Source organism: Ovis canadensis, chromosome 5 (genome assembly GCF_042477335.2).
Source record: "Ovis canadensis isolate MfBH-ARS-UI-01 breed Bighorn chromosome 5, ARS-UI_OviCan_v2, whole genome shotgun sequence".
Classification (NCBI taxonomy): domain Eukaryota; kingdom Metazoa; phylum Chordata; class Mammalia; order Artiodactyla; family Bovidae; genus Ovis; species Ovis canadensis.
Window position 1 is genome coordinate 120,580,449 of NC_091249.1, and position 27,347 is coordinate 120,607,795.

Below are 27,347 nucleotides of genomic sequence, written 5' to 3' on the forward strand. Positions count from 1 at the left end.
GAGTTCCAGGAAAACATCTACTTTTGCTTTATTGACTATGCCAAAGCCTTTGTGTGGATCACAATAAACTGGAAAATTCTGAAAGAGATGGGAATACCAGACCGCCAGACCTGGTTCTTGAGAGACCTATATGCAGGTCAGGAAGCAATAGTTAGAACTGGACATGGAACAACTGACTGGTTCCAAATAGGAAAAGGGGTACGTCAAGGCTGTATATTGTCACCTTGCTTATTTAACTTATATGCAGACTACATCATAAGAAACGCTGGACTGGAAGAAGCACAAGGTGGAATCAAGATTGCCAGGAGAAATATCAATAACTCAGATATGCAGATGACACCACCCTTATGGCAGAAAGTGAAGAAGAACTAAAGAGCCTCTTGATGAAAGTGAAAGAGGAGAGTGAAAAAGTTGGCTTAAAGCTCAACATTCAGAAAACTAAGATCATGGCATTTGGTCCCATCACTTCATGGCAGATAGATGGGGAAACAGTATCAGACTTTATTTTGGGGGCTCTAAAATCACTGCAAATAGTGACTGCAGCCATGAAATTAAAAGACACTTGCTCCTTTGTAGAAAAGTTATGACCAAATTGTACAGCATATTAAAAAGCTGAGACATCACTTTGCCAACAAAGGTCCATCTAATCAAGGCTATGGTTTTTCTAGTAGTCATGTATGGATGTGAGAGTTGGACTATAAAGAAAGCTGAGTGCCCAAGAATTGATACCTTTGAACTGTGGTGTTGGAGAAGACCCTTGGACTGTAAGGAGATCCAACCAATCCATCCTAAAGGAGATCAGTCCTGAATATTCTTTGGAAGGACTGATGCTGAAGCTGAAACTCCAATACTTTGGCCACCTGATGCGAAGAACTGACTCGTTGGAAAAGACCCTGATGCTGGGAAAGATTGAAGGTGGGAGTAGAAGGAGACGATAGAGGATGAGATGGCTGGATGGCATCACCGACTCAATGGACACGAGTTTGGGTAAAGCCCAGGAGTTGGTAGTGGACAGGGAGGCCTGGCGTGCTACGGTTCATGGGGTCACAGAGAGTTGGACATGACTCAGTGACTGAACTGACTGAATTTTATATTGTACAAATCCAGTTTTGAGTTTTTTTATCCTTTATCTGGGAAAACCTTCCAATGTTGTAAATAGTACCCAAATTTGGAGAGTTCAGAAATTTCTTGTTTCTTACCATAGAATTTTCTTAAAATGGAACATGTTTGTATCTGTATTTATACACATGTACATGTGAGCTCTTTGTGAATAATCAGATGGGAGCCTTTGTTACACGACACTGTATCGTAATGCTCCTTTCATTGAAAAATAGCTGCAATGAGATGTTTTTTCTTTGCTAAATTTATTGCCATTGCTTCATTCATAAGATTACCAACGGATGTGCCTTTTTTAAGTTAGAGGAAAGCGGTCTTGACAGAGTTTGGGAACATGTCACTAACTTCATGTGTTGGAATCACAAGTGTGAAGATGTGAGTGTGCTGATGCGCACAGACTTGTCTCTGCTGCATTTTCTCTATCAAGTGTATGTGAAGGACAGTATCGTTTTGTTTTGTTTTGTTTTTGACCATGTGGTTTGATGAAAGAATAATACATGAATAACCCAAGTACAGAAAAATCAATTCATACTGTATTGATGAAAGGGAAATAAATGGTCATCAGAGGTATTCTTAAAATATTATTATATTGGATATGCTTCTGCAGACTTTTGACTTTATTTTTGGTCTTGGAAGCTTTTTCAAATGAAACACATATGCAAACATATGTACACATATTTCTGTTCCTTCAGTGTATCCTGTAGTTTATTTCCTTTGGTTGTTATTTTAGCAATGTGCATTCTAGGTCTGTAAATTTTTCTTTTCTTCTTTTCTTTCTTTCTTTCTTTTTAACAATCTGAATTACATTTAGTCATTTATGAAAATTAGTTTCTTGATGCAAGATTATTTTTTAGCATGTTGCAATATCACTTGTCTTTATTTTTACCGTCTTAACCATTTTTAAGTGTATTATAATTCAGCAGTGTTAAATATCTTCACACACTTGTACAACAATAGGTTTTCTTAAATGGAACTGTATTGATGAATGAAGTGTTGCTTAAGCAATGTCTTTATTGTTCTTTCTCCAGAATATGTATCGTTTTGAAGGCACTGGGTTTTCAAATATTCCTCAACTTATAGACCATCACTATACAACAAAACAGGTCATCACTAAGAAGTCAGGTGTAATTCTGCTGAATCCTATTCCTAAGGTAGGTGCTTACGTTCAGTTTTTTTAAACAAAAGAAAAAAGAAAAGACTGCTTTGTGAGTTATGTCCCACACTAAATAAAGTTCTTAGGTTATTTATAATTTTGGAAACAAATATAGTTAAAGTGTGAAATTTCCTTGGTTGTACTTAGATGGCAGATGGGTTGTCTTTTTATTCAGTGTTTGCTAGGTTACAAATGGCCTGTCTTTTTTCTTTTTCCTTTCAAGTGTTTCTTGAAAGACTTGAGGCTTTCCTTCACACTATAAGGTTCAGAGTTTAAAAGATTTAGTTTATAAAAGATTCTGAGATGTAGATGTCCAAGAAAATGTCCAGCAATTAAGAGTTAATTAGAATTTTACTTTTTGGTGTTAAGTGTATGATATATTGTAAGATATTGGAATTTTTTAAAACTACACTATTCTTCTCAGGGTCAGTAAATCATAGCTTCACTGTAGAGTCAGCTAGCTGGGTGAGAGATTGTTCTAGGTCATCGTTACCTCTAAGATCTATCACAGAACAGATTGCATTTATGTGCTTTAAGCAATCTGTGAGGTAGTAAGTGGGTTGAGGAAGGCTTGTGTTTTTAAGGTGAGACCTGTGGCACCTGGACTAGGGGGACAGTGGAGACGGCCTAGCTTCTGGGCACTTTAAATGGTCCAGGAATTGAGTTGGGGTCAACAGGAGCTCCTTTCCTGAGGGAGCCATCTCACATGAGGAACAGTGTAGAAACAGGGAAGTCGTAAAACCTGGGAGGTTAAGATATGCTGATTTGAGGTTTATGTATCCAGGGGTGACTTGTAATATGAACCAAGTGTTATCCCCAAGAATGCTAGTATATAATCTAAATTCACCTGAAATTTTAAAAATTTAAAAAGCAGTTGTTATAGTTCCCTTTGTTAGCCTGGAGCATGATGTCTGTGTTTGTACTTGTATTGTGTATTTATTACTCACTCTTTATTTTTACATTCCACCCACAGAAGATTTCAACAGTCAGTTTCTAAACATTAATTCGGTGGCTAAAGAATTGTCCTTTTTGCATAATTTTCTAGAATTATGAGTTTGGCTCATTCTTTGTTAGTGTTTTTCCTTTCACTTTTGTTTTACATTTTAATTGCAGAAAACCCTATAAAAATTCTCCTTTAGTCTGGAACAGGCTGTTATATTTTTTCTCTAGTTAAAAAAAGGTCTATTAATGTTTCATCTTTCATCGATGAATAACTGCTGTCTGTTCTCGTGACTTTATTTACTATTAATACATCAGTGACTTGCAAATTTATGTTTCCAGCTCAGATATATATCTTTCCCAAATCTAAAAATTTTCTACTTCTCACCTAAAACTGAATTTATCACAATTAACTACAAAATTTGTTCTTCCTTTGTAGTAAATGGTATCACCAAAAACCCAGCTGCTCAAACCATAAATCTAGGGGTCCTTTGACAGCTCTTCACCACTGCCCTGCTCCAGCACTTTAAGTGCCAGGAGTTTTGTATCCTTAATTGTACATGTGAAAGTATGAACTTAATTCTAGTATATCCCAATATGAAGTAAAGTTCAGTGCGGCGAAGGTACCACAGTTTGACCGTGTTAGGTTAATGGGAGATAGGATAGGATACTGTCAAATGATTGCAACTCATTTCTTAAGCCAGCCTAGTGTCTGCATTGTCCACTTGCTTAGCCAAGTCTAAGCTGAGAGACCAGAGCCCTAAAAGAGGTGCAAAACAGTGCTTATGTGGCCTTGGGTGTGAATGTGTAAGTAAAGCTATACCCTCACGGTATGAAATAGTCCATGAGACGGTCGTCGAGAAGCGGAGCAGATGCCCTGGACTGCTGCATGGCCGGTTATTCTCTTCCTCTCAGACCCCCGACTCTGCCTGTGGAGCCGATTATCCCAGCATCCTATAGCCTTAGTTATGGAAATGACTACACTGAAAGCTGTGAAAGATTAAGGGGCTACATATGATTGTTTTATGAGGTAGAAATTTGAAGTTAATCTAGTTGACTGTTAACTTGATATTTGAAATATGCAAGTTATTATCTCAATTTATGGTAAATATTATTATGCACTTGATTTAAAGAATCATATCACTCTTTTAAAAGAAAATCACAAAACAGGGTTATAAGAGCAGGTAATTTTCAATCATGAGTGGGAAACAATTTTCTTATGCTGGTCTTATCTGTTACGTATCTTCTCTTGGAAAGTTATTTGTTGTCTTATAAATGGAATCTCTTTCCTGATTTAATTTGTGTAAGAAGTTAATGTCTTTGACCATATACTGTGCTATAAAACATGTAATTTCCATCTTGCCAGACTTCATTTTTAGCCTACATAAAGAATGCTATTTTGGTCTCAGTGTAATTTCTGTTTATAGTACCCCACGCCTCTCTCCATTTGTTTCCCTCTTACTCATGAGAACGTGCGTGCACAGTATATGCCTGAGTAGAGGACGCGGCGACCAGGGTAACTTCTCTCTTATTCCCAGAGGCACGCGAAACTAGACGAAACTAGACAGCCTGAGTTAGGGAAATTGACTTTCTCATGATGATGAAGCGAACCGATGTTCCACCCAGCCATCCCTCACTCTGCCCTGGCTGACGTTTCCTCCTGTGCCCCCCAAAGCCTGTGGGAAGGTATGGGAGTGAGAGAGGTGTCCCACACAGCTTGCTGCTCTTAATCATCACCATCATCCTGGCAGCACGGTGGGACGCACAGGGCCTGTTCTCCCCTCAGCTCAGACTCTGTTCAAGTGTTGCTTCATCAGGGAGGTCTTTTCTGACTGTGGCCTGGGAAATAACACCTTACCCCTCATATCTCTCGCTTGTCCTCAATCCTCTTTGTTACAGTTCTGCTTACCTGACATCATACTATAGGATGCATTTTTGGTTGTCTCTCTCCCGCAAGAGAAATGTAAGTTCTATAAGGGCCAGGATTGCATTTAACAGTCAGTGCAACCAGTACCTAAAACAGTGCTAGCTACTATGTGCTCACTTGATCCAGTCATGTCCGACTCTTTATGACCCCGTGAACTGTAGGCCACCAGGCTCCTCTGTCCATGGGATTCTCCAGGCAAGAATACTGGAGTGGGTTGCCATGTCCTCCTCCAGCTAGCTAGTAGGTGTTCAGTAAATATCTGTTGAAGAATTGAATTGACTGGGCAGTTGCTAGAAGCTTCTTATATGCCTTAACTGTATATATTCCCATGAAATAAATATTGTTATTAACCCCATACAATTATGAACCTGGAACTGAAGTTTACAGTGGTAAATTACTTTCACAAAACAACACAGCTGTTGGCAGAGATGAGATATTCAACCCATGTTCTTAACTGCTATCTGTCTAGACTGTAGAGTCTAAATTTTAGAGGCTGTAAGGAATAGAATGTTTATTTTATGGGACATGTGTGAGTTTAATGGAAAGGCAATATCTTTGGTTGCACAAAATAGTAAATTGGAAAAGTCTTTACCATAGCAAAAACTATGGGTCTCTATAGAAGGAAGAACATTAGACAGTAATATTTGGTGAGAGTTGGAATTTAAGGTGCAGTAGAGGATATTGTAAGATGCAGGTAAGGAAGACATCTGGTTCACCTTTAACATTTGAAAGTCTGGCTTGTGAAACTTAATATTTCTTTAGATTTAGATCTTTAAAATTTTTTTTCTTTCTGAATGGAAGTTAAAGTTCATGATTTAAATTCAGGCAAGTTAGGCAGTGAGCCGTTACGTTGAACCTTTAGGTAAATGACTTGCCTGCCAGCTTAAATCAAGTAATTCTGGCTTTTTAATCAGAATTTTGTATAGTATGCCAGAACATTAGAAGCAGATTTTTGTGGAGAGAGTGAGCCTGTGACTGAAGTGAACATGTCGTGAGGTGACCGGTTTCTGGTGGCGGCTTCTCCGAGAGACACACACACACAAAGGGCAGAGAGGAGAGTGCTGCTTCCCATTTAGGCGCTCCGTGCACGCTGTGAGGTTTCAGACCCCTGAAGACTATGCACTTTACCTTATACTCAAGTCACGTAGTCACTGCTCACCAGATACCTTGTTTATTACAAAAGGACATAACTCAAGAAAAGTCCATTTTTCTCTGTAGATTTTGGAAACTATAAAATACCATATACTTTCCTGTTCGAAAAGTTTCTTTAACAGGACAAATAGAACAGAGGGAAAATTTGAAGATTTTAAATTGTGAAGGAAAAAAATTTCAGAGTGCTAACACGAAAATGATTCTGTCCTATTCATCATTTTTGACTACAACCCTAGCTAGCATAAATTATAACGTATAGTCTTTGCAACGTCAATAGTTAAGAAATTCTTTCCGTAGGTCAGTATTCTAACAGTAGTATGTACATTGTGAAGTACATACACACAGTAATTGTGACGGTTACAATCCCGTCTCATATGAAAGTTAGTCTAACAAGAACTATAATAGTGTGTTGTATTCAGGGAAATACAGATAATATCTGAATGTTTACCCTTCATTTTGCATAGTTTGGAAAGTCAAATTAAGCTTGGATTTTAGGTTTGTTCCATTTAATGAAATAACATGACCTTGTCATCGAACATATAACACATAAACTGACTTTCAGCTTTTTATCTCAAAATTTACCAGCAGGTATCGTGAGGAAGAGCAACGTTGGACTCAAAAATTAATACACCTTGGAGGCCACTAATGATTTCTTATGTGATTTCTCAAAGGAATTTCATGTATATGTCTACCTCAGACTTTCTTAAATATCATATTTTTAGTCTGAGGAGCAAGGTTTTTTGGTAGATAAGAATATTCTTTTTATCTACTATATAAATAGATGGAAGGGTGATGAAATAGTCAGATGGGGGCTGAGAGGTTAAAAGAAAAGTCATTAAAGTTTTTTTAATGTAGATTAAAGGATAGGATTGGTATTTACAGCACAAACATTGCCTGGAGTGTATCATTTCATCATTTTAAAATATTTACAAAATCTATGCATGCGGACCCTGGGAAAGGGAAGGTGTTAGCTGCTCAGTCATGTCTGACTCTTTGTGACCCCGTGGACTGTAGGACACCAGACTCCTTTATCCATGGAATTGTCCAGGCAAGAATACTGGAGTGAGTAGCCATTCCTTTCTCCAGGGGATCTTCCTGATCCAGAGATCTACCCCAGGGCTCCTGCATTGCAGACGGATTCTTTATTGTCTGAGCCACTAGAGAAGGCCGAGAAGCGTGTAGAAATGTACACAGAAAATGTATAAAAGGATTTCTCCTATGAACATGGCTACATAACAACATTTTGTCCCTATTACCTGTGGAAACCATAGAACAATAACAACAAAATAAAAAAGTATAAACTGCATTTTTCACAAAACTAGGAGCTATATATTATCCACAGACTTTAAGAAGTACATGTTTAGGTAGCCAAAAGCTCTTTTGCTTAGGCAAAAGTTGTATAGCACAAAGGAAAGAGATGATCAAAGAACCAAGTTGCTCTAGATCTTATTAAGCTCTAGCAAAAATACATGTTGAAAGGAAAGAACTCTAAATTTCTATATTTTTTGCTTACATCAATGAGTGCAAGACGTGTGGAGAAAATAAAATTTTTCATATAGCTAAGTGATGCAGACAAAACTGCACTTGGAGGAAAATTCAGAACCTTAAAAACTTAACATTGATAAAACAAAAAGAATGAAGTGAATGAGTTAAACATCTAATTCAAAAAATTAAGAAGAAAAAACCCCACAATTAAAAGGAAAGCAAAAGAAAGGAATTAAGAAAGGTAAAAGCATAAAGGAATAAGTTAAAACAAAATATAAAAAATAAATATGTATATATATAATAACTACTTTTTACAAGATCAGAAGAAAATTAAAATACTTGCTAATTTATTTAAGAAAACACATACCACACGGGGCTAATATCTAATATATAAAGAACCTCTAGAAATTAATTCTGCCCTTGTTGCTCAGACAGTAAAGAATCTGCCTGCAGTGTGGGAGACCTGGGTTTGATCCCTGGATTGGGAAGATCCCCTGGAAAAGGAAATGGCAACCCACTCCAGTATTCTTGTCTGGAGGATTCCATGGACAGAGAAGCCTGGCAGGCTGCAGTCTGTCAGATAAAGACAATCAAAAAGAAAAATTAGCAATGGGCATGAATGGATAGTTCAAAAAATGAAAATACAAATGGCTTTTAAAATATGACAGATGATTATATTACTCAGAATAAAGGAGTATTAAAACTAGGATGAGATATCATGTTTTTACCTAGCAGATTGGCATAAACTCAGTTTGATAATTTAGTTTCTTTGCAAAGATGTACAGATAAAAACCTTAGATAATTTGGTGATGGGGATATAAATTAGAAAAACCTCTGTTGGGCTTCCCTGATGGTAAAGAATCTGCTGGTAAAGAATCCGCTTGCAATGTGGGAGACCTGGGTTTGGTCCCTGGGTTGGGAAGATCCCTGGAGAAGGGAAAGGCTACCCGCTCCAGTATTCTCACCTGGAGAATTCCATGGACAGAGGAGCCTGGTGGGCTATAGTCCATGGGGTTCCAAAGAGTTGGACATGACTAAGCGAATACCACCCTTATGGCAGAAAGTGAAGAGGAACTAAAAAGCCTCTTGATGAAAGTGAAAGAGGAGAGTGAAAACGTTGGCTTACAGCTCAACATTCAGAAAACGAAGATCATGGCATCTGGTCCCATCACTTCGTGGGAAATAGATGGGGAAACAGTGGAAGCAGTGTCAGACTTTATTTTTCTGGGCTCCAAAATCACTGCAGATGGTGACTGCAGCCAGGAAATTAAAAGATGCTTACTCCTTGGAAGGAAAGTTAAGACCAACCTAGACAGCATATTCAAAAGCAGAGACATTACTTTGTCAACAAAGGTCCGTCTAGTCAAGGCTATGGTTTTCCCTGTGGTCACGTATGGATGTGAGAGTTGGACTGTGAAGAAAGCTGAGTGCCAAAGAATTGATGCTTTTGAACAGTGATATTGGAGAAGACTCTTGAGAGTCCCTTGGACTGCAAGGAGATCCAACCAGTCCATCCTAAAGGAGATCAGCCCTGGGATTTCTTTGGAAGGAATGATGCTAAAGCTGAAACTCCAGTACTTTGGCCACCTCATGCGAAGAGTTGACTCATTGGAAAAGACTCTGATGCTGGGAGGGATTGAGGGCAGGAGGAGAAGGGGACGATAGAGGATGAGATGGCTGAAAGGTATCACCAACTCGATGGACATGAGTCTGAGTGAACTCCGGGAGTTGGTGATGGACAGGGAGGCCTGGGGTGCTGCGATTCATGGGGTTGTGAAAAGTCGGACACGACTGAGCGACTGCACTGAACTGAAGCACACACACTGTAGAAGGCAATGTGGCTCGATCTATAAAAATTATAAAAGGGATCTCGCTCTGACTTAGCAATATGACTACTGCAGCTCGTCCTTTAGTTACGTATGTGTATGTATGAGGTGATATCAGGATAAGGTTATTCACTGCAGCATTTATAATATCAGGAAATTGGAAATAATTCAAATGTTCTTTAATAGGAGACTGGTTAAATCAATCATTTTACCCCGTCCATTGTAATACCATGAATGAGAAAGCATCTGTATACTGGTTGGAGAGAGTTCCAAGATACAGAAGCAATGTTTCTAAAACTCTTTTTTCCCATAATGCATAGAAATTGCATATTATATTGAGTCCCAGGACATACCGAATTGGAAATGTTGGTATGGATATGTGTTCATAATTGATAGAGATTTTATGAAACTTTTTATATTTCTTAATGCATCCAAAAAGTCAACATCCAAAAAGTTGATTTTATGAGTCTCAATTTGAAAAAGATTTTATAAAGGATTTTTAAAGTAACAGTATGTGAATTTAGAAGAACATACGGCCTAGGAATGATTTACAGAGAAATGTGGACTTTTCGAGGATAGGCCAACAGACTAGGGAAATTGTTTGGGGTTACGGTAAGGGACTGGAGGAGGGTGTGGCAGCCCATTCCCGGGATCCTGCCTGGAGCACCCCGTGGACAGAGGAGCCTGGTGGGCCACGGCCCATGGGGTCACACAGAGTCAGACAGGACTGAAGCAACTGTGCAGGCATGCACACACTCATGGTAAGGAAGCATCTAAAACGTGGGAAGTTCCTAGACTTGTTTTAAGGAAGGCAAGATCAGTTGCCTTGACAGAAGCAGATGGTTTAAAAAGATGAGTAATCTGAAAGTCCAGTTTGAGAGCTTTGAATACCATAGTTAGGATTTCTCTGTGGAAATGCCATTCCATTGCAGGTTTATAAGCAAGGGTGGGATGTGAACCTGACGCATCTAAAGTGTAGCTAGTGATACCTTACGAAAGTACTAAAGCCTGACCAGCCTTTTGGAGAAGGAAATGGCAACCCACTCCTGTATTCTTGCCTGGAGAATTCTATGAACAGAGGAGCCTGGTGGGCTACAGTCCATCGGATCATGAACAGTCAGGTATGTCTGAGCAACTATCACTCATCCAGCCTTTTAAATTATTTATTGGCACATTTATAAAACAAATAAATCAAGTTTATTTTACTGTGCTTCACAAAGAACTTGTGTAGCCACATCCGAATTATATTTCAGTGAATAATGTCAAAATATATATAGAAAAAATATCAATAGCAGGAAAAAATAATTAATAGTGGAAATTTAACAATAGTAAATAAAATACAAAATGCAGTTTTGTTTTGTTATGAAATATAAAAACCCAGAGACTCTTGTTAGAGTAGTGCGCTAAAATCAAGAACTAGGTGAAATTTGACAGTTCATCCCCTGTTACTTTACAAATGAGGCAATAATCTCTAAGGCAAGTGGCTCATGCTCAAAGTCACAGAATAACTAAATGTTAAAGTCAGATTTCTAGGTTCCTTTCAGTAAAAATACATTTCTTATTAAATTGCATGTTGTTGGTCTCATCATTGTACATTTTATTTGAAAGAACATCTAGGTTAGCTTGTATCCAGCTCACAGAAAGGCTGGCATATGTAACCACAAATTTAAATTTTCAAAATTATAATACATAAGCAAAACAACAGTTATAGTCTCTGGAAGAACAAATATTTGAAACAGACATGATTAATGAAATTATTAAGAGGATGGTCAGTCGAGGAAGAAAATTACTTGTTCACCAAATTATTACATGAAAGGATGAAAGGAATCAACTTCATAGTGATTGATCTATTTTTATTGTACACAGCATATCACCTAAGCCGTACAATAAAATTTTATCTTCATTTTACAAAATACCAACAATTAATTGTCTGTATTTGTTTTAAATAGTTACGATGTACATGTGTTATGCTACTTGCTCAAATCAAACATCTAGTGAATAATAGGTGATTTGAATGTGGTTTTGTCTGAATGGAAGTTTAATCTTAAGTCGTTACAGTTGTTGATGGGCTTGAGATAAAATAACTTGAATTAAGAAAAGGATATATTATGTATTTTAATAAAATATATGGTTTTTAACTAACAAGCAAAGTGTAGTTTCTTAAAGACCTGTAATAATTTCCATGTTGAGCTTGAAATTTAGCTATAAGTCATTGTAGAAAAAGTTAACTAGTGTCATGGTTAGAGAGGAGGAAGGATATTAATTTATTTAAAGCAAAGTTTTACTACCAATAAGTTCTAAAGGAAATTTCTCCCTTGGGATTTTAGATATAGCAATGCCCTTAAAAACGTTTCTGCAAAAGTTTAAGGACATTTCATAGATTGTTGCTTCTAGTGTCCTTTCATAATAGCCATAATATTAAGTTGTATTTTATACAATGTAATGGAACACATTCTGCATTGAAATTTTTTGTCTGTTTTCAATTTTTGCTGAATAATAGAATTCTAGGATCCAGATTTATAGTTGAAACAGTAATAAAATTATCATTAAATACAGTAGAAATTTAAACAAGTACCAGAATACCAGAAGATCACACATACGATGTTTACAAATCTCTCTCTCAATTATATGCCTGAGCAACTTAAATGCAGCCGAGTTGGTAGGAGATGTGCAGGCTGAGTGTAGGATGTCTTAGCATGGGATGAGGTTTTGTTGAAGTGTTGTTTTCATTCATGCTTTGCCCTTAATGGGGGGGAAAAAAGCCCTGATTATGTTGCCAATAATTGATCATTCAAACTTTTGTAAATTATCTTTTCTGGATAATTTAATGGATATTATTATGTCTTTTACTGTCTTTTCAAATCTTGAACTTAGACACTGAGAATATATTTAGTTGTTCTGAAACCGCAGAAAACAGTGGAATTAAGTTAGTGAGATCTGGAAAGCAAGGTAAGTCTGTACCAAGAAGAAGACAAAGGCATTCTGATGCAGTTTTATTTTAATTGGAGGACAGTTACTCTGCAGTGTTGTGATGGTCTTTGCCATGGGTCAGCGTGAATCGGCCACAGGTGTACACTGTCCCCCTCCCACCTCCCTCCACACCCCGCCCTGCTGGGCTGTCCCAGGGCACCAGCTTTGGGTGCCCTGCTTCTTGCATGGGACTCGCACTGGCTGTCTCTTTCACATATGGTAATATACATGTTTCAGCGCTATTCTCTCAAATCATCCGCCTTCTCCCGCTGAGTCCAAAAGTCTGTTCTTTACATCCGTGTCTCCATGCAGACTGTTCTTAACGTTGGGACTTGTCTGATGCAAAGCCGTAGAGACATGGTCAGCAGGATAGGAGGGATGGACGAGGTGGTCAGGAGTGAGGGAGGTGAGCTGGTAAGGAGACTGTGGCAGAGAGAACAGATGGGGCCTGCTCTGCCTCCGAGCCAGGTTAGTCTCTTGAGTCACATACTCCCTTTTCCCTATAACCGCTCTCTGCCCTGTACCCCTGGAGCCTGCAGCCCACAGAAACTTCTGAGGTAGGCAACCTTGATGATGGTGTGTCATTTTCGTTTCACTGTTAGTCAGTTTTAGTTAATAGACGTATTTACTATTCCACCCATAACTGCTCCCTGCTAAGTTAAATGAGTGCTTCCCTGGTGGCTCAGCTGGTAAAGAGTCCGCCTGCCATGCAGGAGACCTGGGTTCGATGCCTGGGTTGGGAAGATCCCCTGGAGAAGGGAAAGGCTCCCCCCTCCAGTGCTCTGGCCTGGAGAATCCCATGGACTGGATGGGCCATGGGGTCGCAAAGAGTCAGACACGCCTGAGCGACTCTCCCTTCCCTTCACTAGTCCATGAACATGTCCTCCTCGTCCTCCAGGCTCACCCCTCGCTGTGCAGCCGTCAAGATGCTCACTCACCATCTGCTGTTACTGCCCATCTGTAGTCTGACGCCCCTACACGATAATAAGCTCCGCGAGAGAAAGGAGGATGGTCTCACTCCTTCTTTATGTATCCCACACCACCTGATGCATCATTCACTAAATATTTGCTGCTATTTTTAAGAAAATCTGGACACTTAATAAATGCTTGATAAATATTTGAAAAAAACTTAAAACTTAAAGATATTAATATTCTCTTTTTATAGTAAATATTTAGCATGGTTTAGATTTATGAATGAGATTCCTTTGGAATTGACACACTTCAGTTCTTTTTGTATAATAGCTTTTTCATTATATTTTTCTTTTCCTTATATTACTTTATATTAGAAGTTGCTCTTTTAGGTAGTTATTTTTCTCTTGTAAATTTCGTAAATACTTTTAGGTACAGATAGGAAGTATTTTTAATGTTCTCTTATTTAGCTTATATGTATTTTATACTACTATGAACTGTATACGATTGGTTCTATAAAATCCATTTGACACCTTAATGAGATTTCTCTCTGATATTAACTTTAAAATAGTGAGGCAATCTTGTATAATATTTAATATTTCTTGCTTGCAAATTATTGTCCTGTATTAACCCATTTCAGAAGTGAAAATGAAATACAAGAAGTGACATCGCTTATTTTCACTTTTTTAAAGAACCGCTTATCATTCTTTACCATATTAGCTAAATTAGTGCTCCCTTCTGCTACATTGTCCTTGAGGGGAACAATTTAATTGTGCCACAAAAGGCTTGTCCCACATCCTACTTTACGGTGACTAAATGCACATGCCAGGAATTTTAATGACTTCAAAAAATAGTATTTAAATTAGAAAGACCAAGGACGTTAGAAAGATATCTTCAAGTGATTTTTTAAGTGGTTGTTCATATATAAGCCTTAGAGAAAATGAACCTTTAAGGTTTTCTTTCTGTTACTTATATTAACAACTGACATACATTAAAACTATACCAAAAATTAAGGTCTTATAAGAGAAATACCCATGCTGGGAAATAATAATCTAGTGGACATCCTTGAATCTTGACTGATAACTATTTAATGAGAAATAAACTTAAGATCAACAAAGATCAGTTATAATTCATAAGTTATAACTTATAAGATCATATAATACATATAATCTTACAAATATATACAACATATAATACAAAGATCAGTTATAACTTATAAGTTGTAACAAAGATCAGTTATAATATCTATCTCTCTTTGTAGTAAAAGACCATCATGTTCAATTCATGGCCCTCACTGTTTTGTGGTTTTATTATTAGAAATATTTTGTAATGGTGAATTCAAGTGGTATGATTTCACTAATACTTTCTAGTGATGCTATGTTCTCTTTTAAATAATGAATGTATGTCTTTTTTTGCCCCTAGAATAATTTCAGTTGGTGACTAAAAGAGTAATTTTTTAATGTCTATAACACTGGGCTGTGAGAGAGTCAATAGAGTTTTAAAAGTCTTCTCTAGAAATAACTTCTAAAAAAAACTCCATTCCTCTTGTGATCTTGAAAGTAGGGTTTCTGGAAGGTCATCAGTGTTCGTCTAAAGTAAATAGGTCAAACTTTTCTAGGAATTCATAGGTTTTAAGCATGTCTCTTTAATTAACATTCAGTAAATGTGTATTGTATCTATATTAAAATAGAAATTATGTTAGCTACTGGTTTATCCCCAAAGAAATTAGAGTCTGGTTGGGAAGACAGACAAGTAAGTAAGAATTATGATTGAGGTGCTACACCTTATTCTAGAGGAAATTTATGGTCTTTTCAGAGGACGTAAGAAGGGCCTCTTACCTTGACAGTCCAGGGAACGCTTCCAAGAGTTGTGCAGGATGACAGAGTGTGCTGTGAGGAGCCTGCAGATCGTAGTGTTTGAGACAAAGCAGCTGATCTTGGGGTGAGAGATTCTGTGCAATAGCTGAAGATACAAGAATTCCAGTTTGTACACCTGGAATGGAGAATATCCTCGCAGTCAGGGAGGAGGGAGAATAAATATGGTAGACAAAGTAATGCCTCCCCACGTGTCTGTGTCCTGGTCCTCAGCACCTGTGGATGTGTCTGTCACATAGCAGAAGGGACTTTGCAGATATGATGACGTCCAGCATCTTGAGATGAAGAAATTATTGTGTTTTATCCAGGTGGGCCCAATGTAATCACAGATTCTTCTAAGAGAGAGAGGGAGCAGGAGAGTCAGAGACAAACAGAGAAGGATGCCAGTCCTTCACGTGTCTGGAATCCCCGTCACTTCTCAGAATGGGACTTGCTGCTTCCCTCCTTTCCATCTTGGTACCTGGCACACATTTTGAGTGTCATTTTCTTTTGAAGCCTTTCTTCACCCCACCAGTTCAAATTAGGTTCTCCTTTCCTTGTGCATCCATAGAATTCTGGACAAGCCATGATAATAGCACCTATTTTGTAGTATTTCAATCATTTTAATTTTTACATACTTCAAGTAGTAGATCTGTGAAGTCACAGACTGTACTGATTCCTTTTTGTCTTCCTTGAGCCTTGTTTAATGGTGGCTTATAAAAGACCCTAAGTAAATATGAATTGAAAGAATACTCTAAAGAATATAGGCTAGCATGAGCTCACAGATGCTGTTGTGTACAAGATGTCCAAAAATGTCTAGGTGTTAATAGGATTGTTATAATTAATAAACTGGGAGGTGGTCTGGTCCTTGGCAGTGTCTGTAGCAGAACCTAGATGACTGAGACTGTGACGCTGGCAGCCACCTTCGTGAAAGAGGCAGTGACTGGGGGAATCGTAGGGGTTACTACAACGGTGGGAATGTTACACAACTCCCAGTAATCAAGGAAACCGTTATTAAGTGTTTCAGGGGTTTTTTATGTGTGTTGTCTTCTCAGGACATATTTATCGATAATGGAGTAAATTTCTAGGCTGTTAAAAGAGTGTGCAAAGTATTCCCAGCTACCACAGATCATGTGAATCAAAGTATTTTCTTAGATATTTTGGAGAAGCCCACATCACTGATTTAATTGATGGCAAGTTGTATTTTCTTATTAACCCCTTAAAAATTCTAGTTTGGAGTTAGAGGTAATAAAGCAGTGCTCTTCCCTTTAAGATTTTTCCTGATTATTTCCTGGAACCGAGTAGGCAAGAAAGGCTGTTCAGAGGCTGATTCAGGTTGACACCTGCTCCATCAAATGTATGTTCACTGATTCTTTTTCTTAAAATAGTTGAGACAGCACACTTGACCTCTTTGAGACCCAATTTATGTTTCTGTACCTACTGTGCAGTGTAGCTGTAAAGACAGTGGTGAAAGCACTTTGTAAATTCTCAAGTACTTAAAAAAGTCACATGTTATCATATAGTATGCAATGAAATTATGGCTAACTAGGTTGGAAGGTTTAATATCCATAGACTTGGGAAAATGTACTATCCATTAAGCTTTGAGAGCTTTTAAAAAATCAAGATATCTGGCTACTGGTAATCGTTTTCATTATATTGTATACTTCCTTAATATTCATTGGGTTCCTATTACAATGTAAGTTTGACCTAGATATATTAAACAGATATCCTTGCAATCTGGGGCAAAAGACAGGGAAGACTCTATGTTATTGTGTGGGTAATAGATTGAAACAGTGAGTTATACTGAGTGCACTCTGAAAAGAGAAAAGTAACTAGGCATATTTCAGTGGTGAGGCCTCTCATTTAATAACCTAAAAGACAATAGTGAAGAAGCACATGGAAGTCAAAGTTATTGAGATGGAAAGGTGGAACAATCATTTGAAAATGAATGTATAAAGGCTGTGTTTAATTTATAGGTGGTATATTTCATATTTATGTATTAAGGCATATTTCATATATGTATTTAGTCAAATATTATATATTGTCAAATATTGAAGAGTTCAAGAAATGTTATATAATATTACATTGAGTGAAGAGGACATAATTTTTAAAAATTATTTTTAAAAGTAATCTATGTTGTAATATCCCTTTCTTATCTAAATATATCACTAACTGTGGTGTAAAAATCCTAATTCTCTTAATACTGGATATTATGCAGTATTACTTCCCTCCATTACTTTTAAAAAATAATTCATACTACAGGCTAATTTTGCCATGTCAACTAAGAGGCCATGAAAACTATTATATCCTGTTTTGATAACGTCTGTGTTCCAATTCCTCTGTCTAGAAACCATTCAAGCTAAAATACTTTTAATACTATTTCTCTGATGCTATTTCACCTGAAATATATAAAAGTGTGAAACTTCATCCCAGTTTCCTATGTCAAGAACTAATGTATTTGAAGTTGTTTTCAAATTGGTTGATTATTTAGGCATTTTTGCAAGAACATAGGATATGCCTAGAAGTCCCAGTGAAAAAAAACTGTGCCTGAGGGTTTGGACTAATGAGAAAATGTGAATTTCCAAACACCCAAGTTGAGCATACTTACTATTGTCACCAGATTCCTTTAGTCCTCAAGTGGTCGTTCAATATCCACAGTGGGTCTTCCTGAATGATATGAAGAGGCAAAGAAACCAGTGAATGCTGGCCTCGCTTTTTGTTGCACAGACATGCACCCTAATAAAGTCTCTTGCCATTTGTTCACACTTTAGTGAAAGCTGGTTATTCGATTCTATTGGGCAGGGTTTTAGAGAAGCTTTTCTGGAAGGGATTTAGGTCATGATTAGAAGCAGATGGACAGAATAGCCTATCATGCTTCATCACTTTGTCAAAGGCGCTAAAGAGTAAGCTGAAGTAGTTTTTCTGTTCATGAAGCTTAATTTGTTTTAGTTTACTTTCATTGTTTAATAATTATGGCAAACGTTAAAAAGAGCTATAATATTTATTGGCTTATTTATGCATAGCATGCTTCATTTGGAGACTCTTGCAAATATATGGTTAATACAGCAGACTAAAAATTAGCTGATGATAACACTAGAGGGAAGAGAAAAAAGCATGATTAACATGTTTAATCAGGAAATAATTGTCATATAGCAATGTTTATGAGACTTTGTGAGTTAAAATACAACAAAAGTAGGAAAAAAGGAAGCTACTCAGAAGAACAAAAGCCCATGGTTCTGAAATCTGAGAAGAGGCGCCTGGAAAGTCTTCCCTGAGGAAGGGCTGTTGTCCAGTCGCTCAGTCGTGTCCAGCTCTTTGTGACCCCGTGGCCTGCCGCACGCCAGGCTCCTCTGTCCTTCGCCGTCTCCGAGTCTGCTCACACTCGCGTCCGTCGTGTCGGATGCTGTCTCACCACCTCGCGCTCCGCCTCCCCCTTGCTCCTGCCCTCAGTCTCCCAGCATCGGGTCTCTTCCAGTGAGTCAGCCCTTCCTATCGACATATACTTTGTCTTCATGCTTAGGCGTACTCTAACTCAGGTGTTGGTCTAAGTGCTTTCCTCATTTAAATATCAGAAAACCCCTCTGAGGCAGTAGTATTATTTTCCCACTTGTGGTGATGAGGGAAGTGAAGCCCTGAGAAGTGGGGTAATCTTCTCGAGCATACTTAGGTGTGAAGTGGAGGTGCTGTAGATCTGGATCCCAGCGCAGGCGGTTTGCCCTCCGAGCATCTGCTCTTGAGCACTGTCCTGTGCTGCCTCTCCACGTGTGTGCAGAGCACAGTGCCCGCAGTGCCGTCTTTGTAGTGAGTGTGCTGACTTTCCTGTGATTGTTCTCATTACAGCTGTCAGTGACGCTGTTACGGCCAGTGAAACTGAGTCACTTTAAGAAACGTCAGTACTTTCCACTCTTAGTTGTAGAGCTCCCTAAAGTTTACCCCCTAGACCTGTGGTTTTGAAAGTGCATTCTCTGGATCAGTAGCATCAACATTCCCTGGGAACTTGTTAGAAGTGCAGATTTCCTGGTGTCATCCCAGACCTACAGACTCAGAGAGTCTGGAGTGGGGCCAGGCTCTGCTCTAGGCAGCGCTTCAGGGCTTCCCAGGCTGCTCAGATGGTAGAGAATCTGCCTGCAATGCAGGAGGCTTGGGTTCGATCCCTGGGTTGGGAAGGTCCCCTGGCAAAGGGAACGGCAACCCGCTCCAGGATTCTTGCCTGGAGAATCCCATGGACAGAGGAGCCTGGTGAGCTACAGTCCATGGGGTCGCAAATAGACAGGACTGAGCAGCCAACAGGCTCACTTTCACTTTCGGTGATTCTGATGCTCCCCAAAGTATAAGCACCATCAATTTAGATGAGTAAAAAAGGGCTATCCCGCACCTGTAAGTTCTCTTAATTACCTTATGTCTGTAACTCAGGCAGGGAGAATATGGGAGGAATTTGAAATAATGATATGTGTATTCTGCCTTTTGAAATAAGAGGAGAAATCACATTAATCAAGTAATAGGCTGATAATTATTTGAGGTACAAGCAATGACCTCTTTAAAAAATATCCTAGTGATCAAGAATCAGTGAAGCAGAAATGCCTATTTTATGACTTTTTGGAGAAGTTGATGTTCCAAAATTGATTTTCGCAGTCTCATCAGAATTCACAAGAAAGATATCTAAAATGATATTCTGCATGAACACTATTTTTTTGGTCTTCTCTTTATGAGCTGTATATTCGCTGTAATTCTGAAGTGATTCTAAGACAGAAAATGATAAAGTTCATTTACTTAAATTACAATTTTTAACCCTGTGTTTGGTTAATTGTAATGTGGTGAATAAAGCTAAACTGTAACAATTATTTTTTCAGAGCAGTGTCCTTTGACCTCTAGGCAAAATCAGATACCCTGCTACACATCTTAAATTTCCTCCTCAACATTTTCCATTTTATTGTAATTATACGTTTACTAGGGTGACCCTGTTTAAGCCTCATTCCCTCGCCCATAAACTGGCAGTATTCTTACCCTACCGGTCCTGCTGTCTCAAATGAGATAGCACGCGTGGGGAGCATGCGGCTGCCCGTGTCATCTGCCCAGAGCTTCTGATGTAGCCGGGCTGCTGCCTTAAGCCCCAGGAGGGCGTGTGCCGCTGCGCCCTGTAGCTGTTTGATGATAGGTGTTCGATGAATGGGCTGATGGGCTGAATGGCTCTGACTTTATGAGAGCCCATGGCAGTGTGAGGCCATGCGCAGCACCAGTAAGTGTCAGAGGTCTTTGAGCCTCGTGCTTAGCATTTCTGGTGAAGCAGTCATGGGCACAAAATTTTAAGACTGATAGCATCTCTAACCAGGATTTATAGGTAGATGATGACATAGCGCATTCTCCGTGTCTTACTGCTTTTCTGCTTCCTCAAAACCCCTATTCTCTTACTTTATTCTCTGCCTGCTTAAAACATCTTGGTGCTTTCAGTCTAAACCAAGTTGAAATCTAATGATGTTTTGAAATTGAGTTGGTTTTTGGAAGAAATCTGGACAGCCGATTCATAGTATTCTTGATATTTTCATCATATTCTTATCAGATCTACTTTATTCATAAACATGAAACATATGCAAAGCAGTAAATCAACTTTTGGCCACTCATGACAGTGGGATTTCTGATGGGGCAGTCATGGTTAGCGGTTTTATCGGCACATGGGGCAGATGAATGTTTCTAAGCCATGTGTTTCTAAGCCATCAGAGCAGAGGAAACAGTGGTGTTACTCATAGGAGACCGTCCATAAAATTTGATTTTAGGCACTTCAGAATTTTATTTGTAGCATCGAGGTCACAGAGGAGCAAAAGAATCAGCAGAATTTAAGAACAGTCAGAAGGTAAATGGTGCTTTAAAAAATTACAAGTCCTAGATCAGGGAGAGTGTCTTACCCAGGTCCTTCTTCCAAGAAAGGAGAGAATTGTGAGGCAGTTCGAGACTCTGCTCAAGGCTCGCCGGCCAGGTGCACACGCTCACTCGCGCGTGCTCCCCCTTTCTCTGTCGCCTCCTCTCTCCCTCTCTCTGCGCTCTCGGTCCCTTTCATGCAGGTCGCTGAGCACCCTCCCCGCAGCCGGTGCTGGCGTTGCGGGGGGGGGGGGGGGGGGGGGGGGGGGCACGAGGGACGCGGTGCCTGCTCTCTCGCACTGTGTGCTCGCCGCTGTGCGATTGCTCGGGAAGATCCTCTTAGCCGCCTGGTCCTGCTGGCACTTTCCTGTCTTCTCCGGTGCTTGCCTTCCTTTCTGAGTGCTTCTGCAGAAGTGAAAAACTCCTAAAAGACTTCCTAGAACTCTGCACCTTACCTTTCTTATGTCTTAAACTTCTCTTTGTGGAGAATTAAAGTTAATGAAGGCAAAGATCTAGAGGCATGTGAGAAAAGGAATTGGGTATATACTCAGCCAGGTTTCCGGAAACTGCTCAATTAGTCAAGTTAGAAATAACTTGGTGGTTGTTGTTCACTTGCTAAGTCGGGCCTGACTCCACACCCCCATGGACTGCAGCGTGCCAGGCTTCCCTGCCCTTCACCTTTTCCTGGAGTTTGCTCAAATGTGTAGAAATAAAAAAAATGAATAAAATGTCCCACCCAAACCAGCTAATGATATACACAAGTGTATCTTTAGGGTCTAAAACTGAAAAATATTAAATGTTCATTGACAGAGAAATGGATAAGGAAGATGTGGTGTATATATGTATAATGCAATATTAATCTTCCAGAATAAAAGAATGTTATAATGCCATTCGCAACAATGTGGATGGACTTAGAGATTGTCATACTGAGTGAATAAGTCAGACAGAGAAAGACAAATATCACATGATATCCCTTGTATGTGAAAAAAAATGGTATAATTGAACTTATTTACAAAACAGAAACAGAATCACAAATGTAGAAAGCAAACTTAGGATTACCAGGAAGGATGGGATAAATTGGGAGGTTGGGACTGCCATATACACACTACGACACGTGAAACAGCTCAGTGAGAAGGACCTGCCGAATGACACAGGGAGCTCTGCTCAGTGCTCTGTAACGACCTGTATGCGGAATGAGTCTTAACGAGTAGGTATATGTATAACTGATCCCCTTTGCTGTAGCTGAACACTAACGCAACATTGTATATCAACTGTCCTTAGATAAAAATTAAAAAATCAAAATAAAATTTTTATTGAGGTATACTTGCTTAATGCAATATTTACAGGTATTCAGTATGATTCAACTTTTAAAATACTATACTCCATTTATAGTTATTGTAAGATGTTGGCTGTATTCACTGTTGTGCAGTGTACCTTTGTAGCTTATTTTTCTAACAGTTTGTACCTCTTAATACCCCACCTGTATATTGTGCCTCCTCCCTTGCTGCTCCTTACTGATAACCAGGAGTTTGTTCTTAGTATCTGTGTGTTTCTTTCTTTTCTGTTAGGTTCAGTGGTTGGTTGTATCTTTTGGAGTCCACGTAGGAGTGATATCTTACAGCATTTGTTTTTCTCTGTTTGATTTATTTCACAGAATCATACCCTCCAAGTCCATCCATGTTGTTGCAAACGGTGAAATTTCTTTCATTTGTTTTTTTTGTGACTGAGTAGCATTGCCTTGTGTATGTACACGCATCTTCTGTATACATTTATGTGCAAATGGACACTTAGGTTGCTTCCGTATCTTGAGAACTGTAAATCATGCTGCTGTGAACATCAGAGTGCGTGTGTCTTTTCAAATTGCTGTCTTTCTTTCATATATATGTACTCAGGAGTGGAATTGCTGGGTCATGTGGTCATTCTGCTCTTTGTTTGTTTGCACCAGATCTGAGTTGCAGCAAGTGGGATCTCTAGCTGAGGCGTGTGGGATATAGTTCGCTGACCAGCGCCTGAACCCAGGCCGTCTGCAGCCACTGCACCCCCAGCAGAGTCCCTGCCTTTAATTTTCAGTTTCTAGGAACCTGCATTTTGTTTTCCACAGAGAGTGCACCAGTTGACCTTCCCATCAGTCGTGTTCCAGGGTTTCCTTTTCCCCACGTCCTTGCCAACATAGGTATTTGTGTTCTTTTTGATAACAGACATTATGACAGGTGTGAGGTGTTATCTCATCGTGGTTTTGATTTGTATTTCCCTGATGATTAGTTGCAAGTGCCTGTTGCCATGTGAATGTCCTCTTTGGAAAATTATCAACTCAGGTCTTCTGCCCAATTTTTTATCGTTTTTTTTTATGTTGAATTATATGAGCTGTTTATATATTTTGGATATTAACCCCTTGTCAGTCATATCTTTTGCAAACATTTTCTATCATAGACAGTAGGTTGACTTTTCATTTTGCTGATGGTTTTTGTTTGTATGCAAAAGCTTTTAAGTTTGAGTAAATCTGTTTTTTTTTTTTGCTTTTATTTTCTTTGCTCTAGGGTACAGTTCAAAAAATATTGCTGTGATTTATGTCAAAGAGTGTTCTACCTGTGTTTTTGCCTAGGAGTTTTATGTTTTCCAGTCTTATTACATATAGGTGTTTAATCTATTTTGAGTTAATTATCGTACATGGTATTAGACAATGTTCTAATTTCATTCTTTTCCCTGTAGCTATCCAGTTTTCCCAGCACCACTTATTGAAGAAACTGAATTTTCCCTGTTGTATATTATCCCCTCCTTTGTCATAGATTACTTGACTTAAAGTGTCTTGGTTTATTTCTGGGCTCTCTATCCTGTTCATTGATCTGTGTGTGTGTGTTTGTGCCAGTCCTGTATTGTTTGGACGGCGCTGTATTGCTTTGGTGACTGCAGCTTTGTACTAGTCTGAAGCCAAGGAGCATGAGCCTTCCGGCTCTGTTTTTTTTTTTTTTTTTAAGGATTGTTTTGGCAGTTGGGTTTTTTGAGTTTTCAAACACATTTTAAAATTATTTGTTCTAGTTCTGTGAAAAATACCATTTACAGATTCCAGTGATAAGGATTGTTTTTGAATCTGTAAATTGCCTTTGGTCATTATAGCAATGTCAATAGTTCCAGTCCAAGAACACAGTATATCTTTCCATCAGTCCTTCAGTTCCTTTCATCAGTGTCTTCAGTTCAGTTCAGTTCAGTCGCTTAGTCGTGTCCAACTCTTTGTGACCCCATGAATCGCAGCACGCCAGGCCTCCCTGTCCATCACCAACTCCCGGAGTTCACCCAAACTCAAGCCCATGGAGTCAGTGATGCCATCCAGCCATCTCATCCTCGGTCGTCCCCTTCTCCTCATGCCCCCAATCCCTCCCAGCCTCAGAGTCTTTTCCAATGAGTCAACACTTCGTATGAGGTGGCCAAAGTACTGGAGTTTCAGCTTCAGCATCATTCCTTTCAAAGAACAGCCAGGGCTGATCTCCTTTAGAATGGACTGGTTGGATCTCCTTGCAGTCCAAGGGACTCTCAAGAGTCTTAAAAAGTATAAAATTTGAATGAAGGATTAACTAAGCATATTTGAAAATATAGAAAAAAATCTTGGAGATGAAATTGTTCTTAAATGAAGACTTTATGCTGTACAGTGAATAAATGCCAGTCAGTTATTTTTCTACATTCTTCATAGTTAGATTTCATTGAGTATCATGTCTTTTCTTACACAGATATAACCAGTTACTCTTTATGTAAAAGTATATGGGAAAATATGATAAAGAATGTGTCTAAAATCAGTTGGAAAGGGGATTTTCTCTCAATCAATGGCAGTGTTGATAGACTAGTGTAGATAGACTAGTTTAGTAAAGGAACAAGTTAGACACTGCTTGTTACAATATTATATATTTAGAATTAGTTAGAATTACCTATAGGCCTTCCCAGGTAGTGCCAATGGTAAAGAACCTGCCTGCCAATGCAGGAGACGCAAGAGACAGGCATTCAGTTCCTGCCTTGGGAAGATCATCCGGAGAAGGAAAGGGCAATCCACTCCAGTACTCTAGCCTGGGAAATTCCATGGACAGAGGCGCCTGGTGGGCTACTGTCCATGGGGTCGCAGAGAGTCAGACAAGACTGAGCATGCACATGCAGGCAGAATCACATATAAAAATTAAATCATAGTAAAAGAGAAAGTAGAATTTAATATTTATAACCTTCTAGAGATGGAGATGAAATCTTCAAAGGTTAGAAAACATATAGAAAATTAATAAGGATAATGTGACCAATTTTGATTATCTAACAATATACTAATCTTAAATTTTAAAAGAAAAAAAGTCTCCTATAAAAGAACAAATCACAAACTTAACTAAACTGCATGTGTGTGTTTTTCTTTACTTGGTCAGATTAGGATTTTTACATTTTTTTTCATTCCTATATACGACTATTTCTTTCACTGTGATGATTAGTATAAGCCTTTGAAAAATGGTCAAGAAAAAATTATGTAAATATAATTATTACACTAGTAGTATTTCCATTATTGTATGTGGGATAAGCATGAGAATACAAAACTATTAATATGAAGGAGTTTAATATGATATAGGGAGACGTTTGGGTTTCTCTGGTGGCGCTAGCAGTGCCTGTCAGTGAGGAAGACATAAGAGAAGCGGGCTCGATCCCCGGGTCGGGAAGACCCCCTGGAGAAGGGAATGGCACCCCACTCCAGTATTCCTCCTGGAGAATCCCATGGGCGGTGGAGCCTGGTGGGCTGCAGTCCCTGGGGTCGCAGAGAGTCAGACACGACTGAAGCGACTTAGCACGCACGAGACAGGTAGACGTTTAATACGTTTCTGTTCATTTGAATAAGACCATTTGCACTCTGTTCACCAATGTTTGTTTCAGTTATTCCCAAACACTCATATTGTCTTTGCAGTCAGCCTGGGACAGGATATAAATTGTAATAAGTTTGTATTCTTAAAGTGCCTTGTACTTGCTAAGGGCTCAATGCATGTTTCTTTTAAGAATTCATTAGATAATTTGGGCCACACCACAGATACAATCCATTTAATTTTTTTCTACTGATAACATACAAAGTAAGCTGCTTCTTAACAGTAATCTATGTCAGTAAAAGCCAAAAAATATTTTTTTTTAAAAATTAGCTAAGTCATGAAATAAAACATTGATGAATCTGAAACACACTAATACCTATAAGATTCTTTTTGTGGTTAGTCAAGTCAAGCAATATTAGAAGAAAAGCTTATGATTTTACTAGCCTGCTTTAACCTGGTCCTTCTCATTTATATTCCACTTGTGTTGATAAATATTGTAATCATAATGTAAAAAGCATGGTTGATAAATGATTGGTGAAGTTTCAAAATGCCAGAATTAAATTCTGTAAAAAGTGCTATGAATGGCATCTTGATTTATACATAGTAATGTATTTCGACTTAGAAGATCATGGTGATGCTTGTTACGGTATTAGGGGACGCGTGTATGTACGTGTAGGCACCTGCATCCTACCTGTCCACTTACAGTTAGAGAAACAAAAAGGGCTGGAGATTTGAAAAAATACTGCAAATGAAGAGAGAATGAAAGAAATGGAGGCGAGGATAACAGAAAGTAAGTCAATACTTTATGAGTGTTTTAGAGGTGTCAGTATTTTTGGTGTTTGAAAGAGACGACGTGGGTACTAGTGTCAGTAGAGCCGTGGAAAGTACGTCTTTATCAGGCCGGAAATAAGGGAGAAAACGATGAGAGTCATTACTCAGTGAAGTGGAGAGCTGAGTCACTTTCTTTAGTGTCTGTGAAATAAAGCTTAAATAAAACCGGGCAGTACAGAAACCCTTTATCCAAGTATACTGCAGAACTGTTCATTTCAGACAGACATTCATGATTTGGCATACTGATAACTACTAAAATACTCTCAGTGTGCTACACTTAACATTAAAATATGTGCCAAACTTACGTGGCATGAGATAAAGCTTTTTGAAAATGTATTCACACATGCACAGGTATATACATATATATTGAAGGAATTGATTGGATTATTACATAGTTTAATTGTTATAGTTACTAGCAAGGTAAATGAAAAAAGTATAGGCATATTTTTTAATCTTCAATGATTATAAATAATGAGTTATGTTTCCTACAAAACAAAAAACTCAAATTGATGAAAAATT

At 38.6% G+C, this 27,347-nt stretch overlaps 1 protein-coding gene across 5 annotated transcripts in view; it reads left to right on the forward strand.

Moving 5' to 3' along the window:
• FER (FER tyrosine kinase) overlaps nt 1-27,347 on the forward strand; it is a 475,599-nt gene that overhangs the window by 251,853 nt on the left and 196,399 nt on the right. For all 5 annotated transcript variants that reach the window (XM_069592654.1, XM_069592657.1, XM_069592656.1 and 2 more), the window contains one exon: nt 2,145-2,267. In XM_069592654.1, the coding sequence (XP_069448755.1) occupies nt 2,145-2,267 (123 nt within the window). The remainder of the gene's footprint in view (nt 1-2,144; nt 2,268-27,347) is intronic.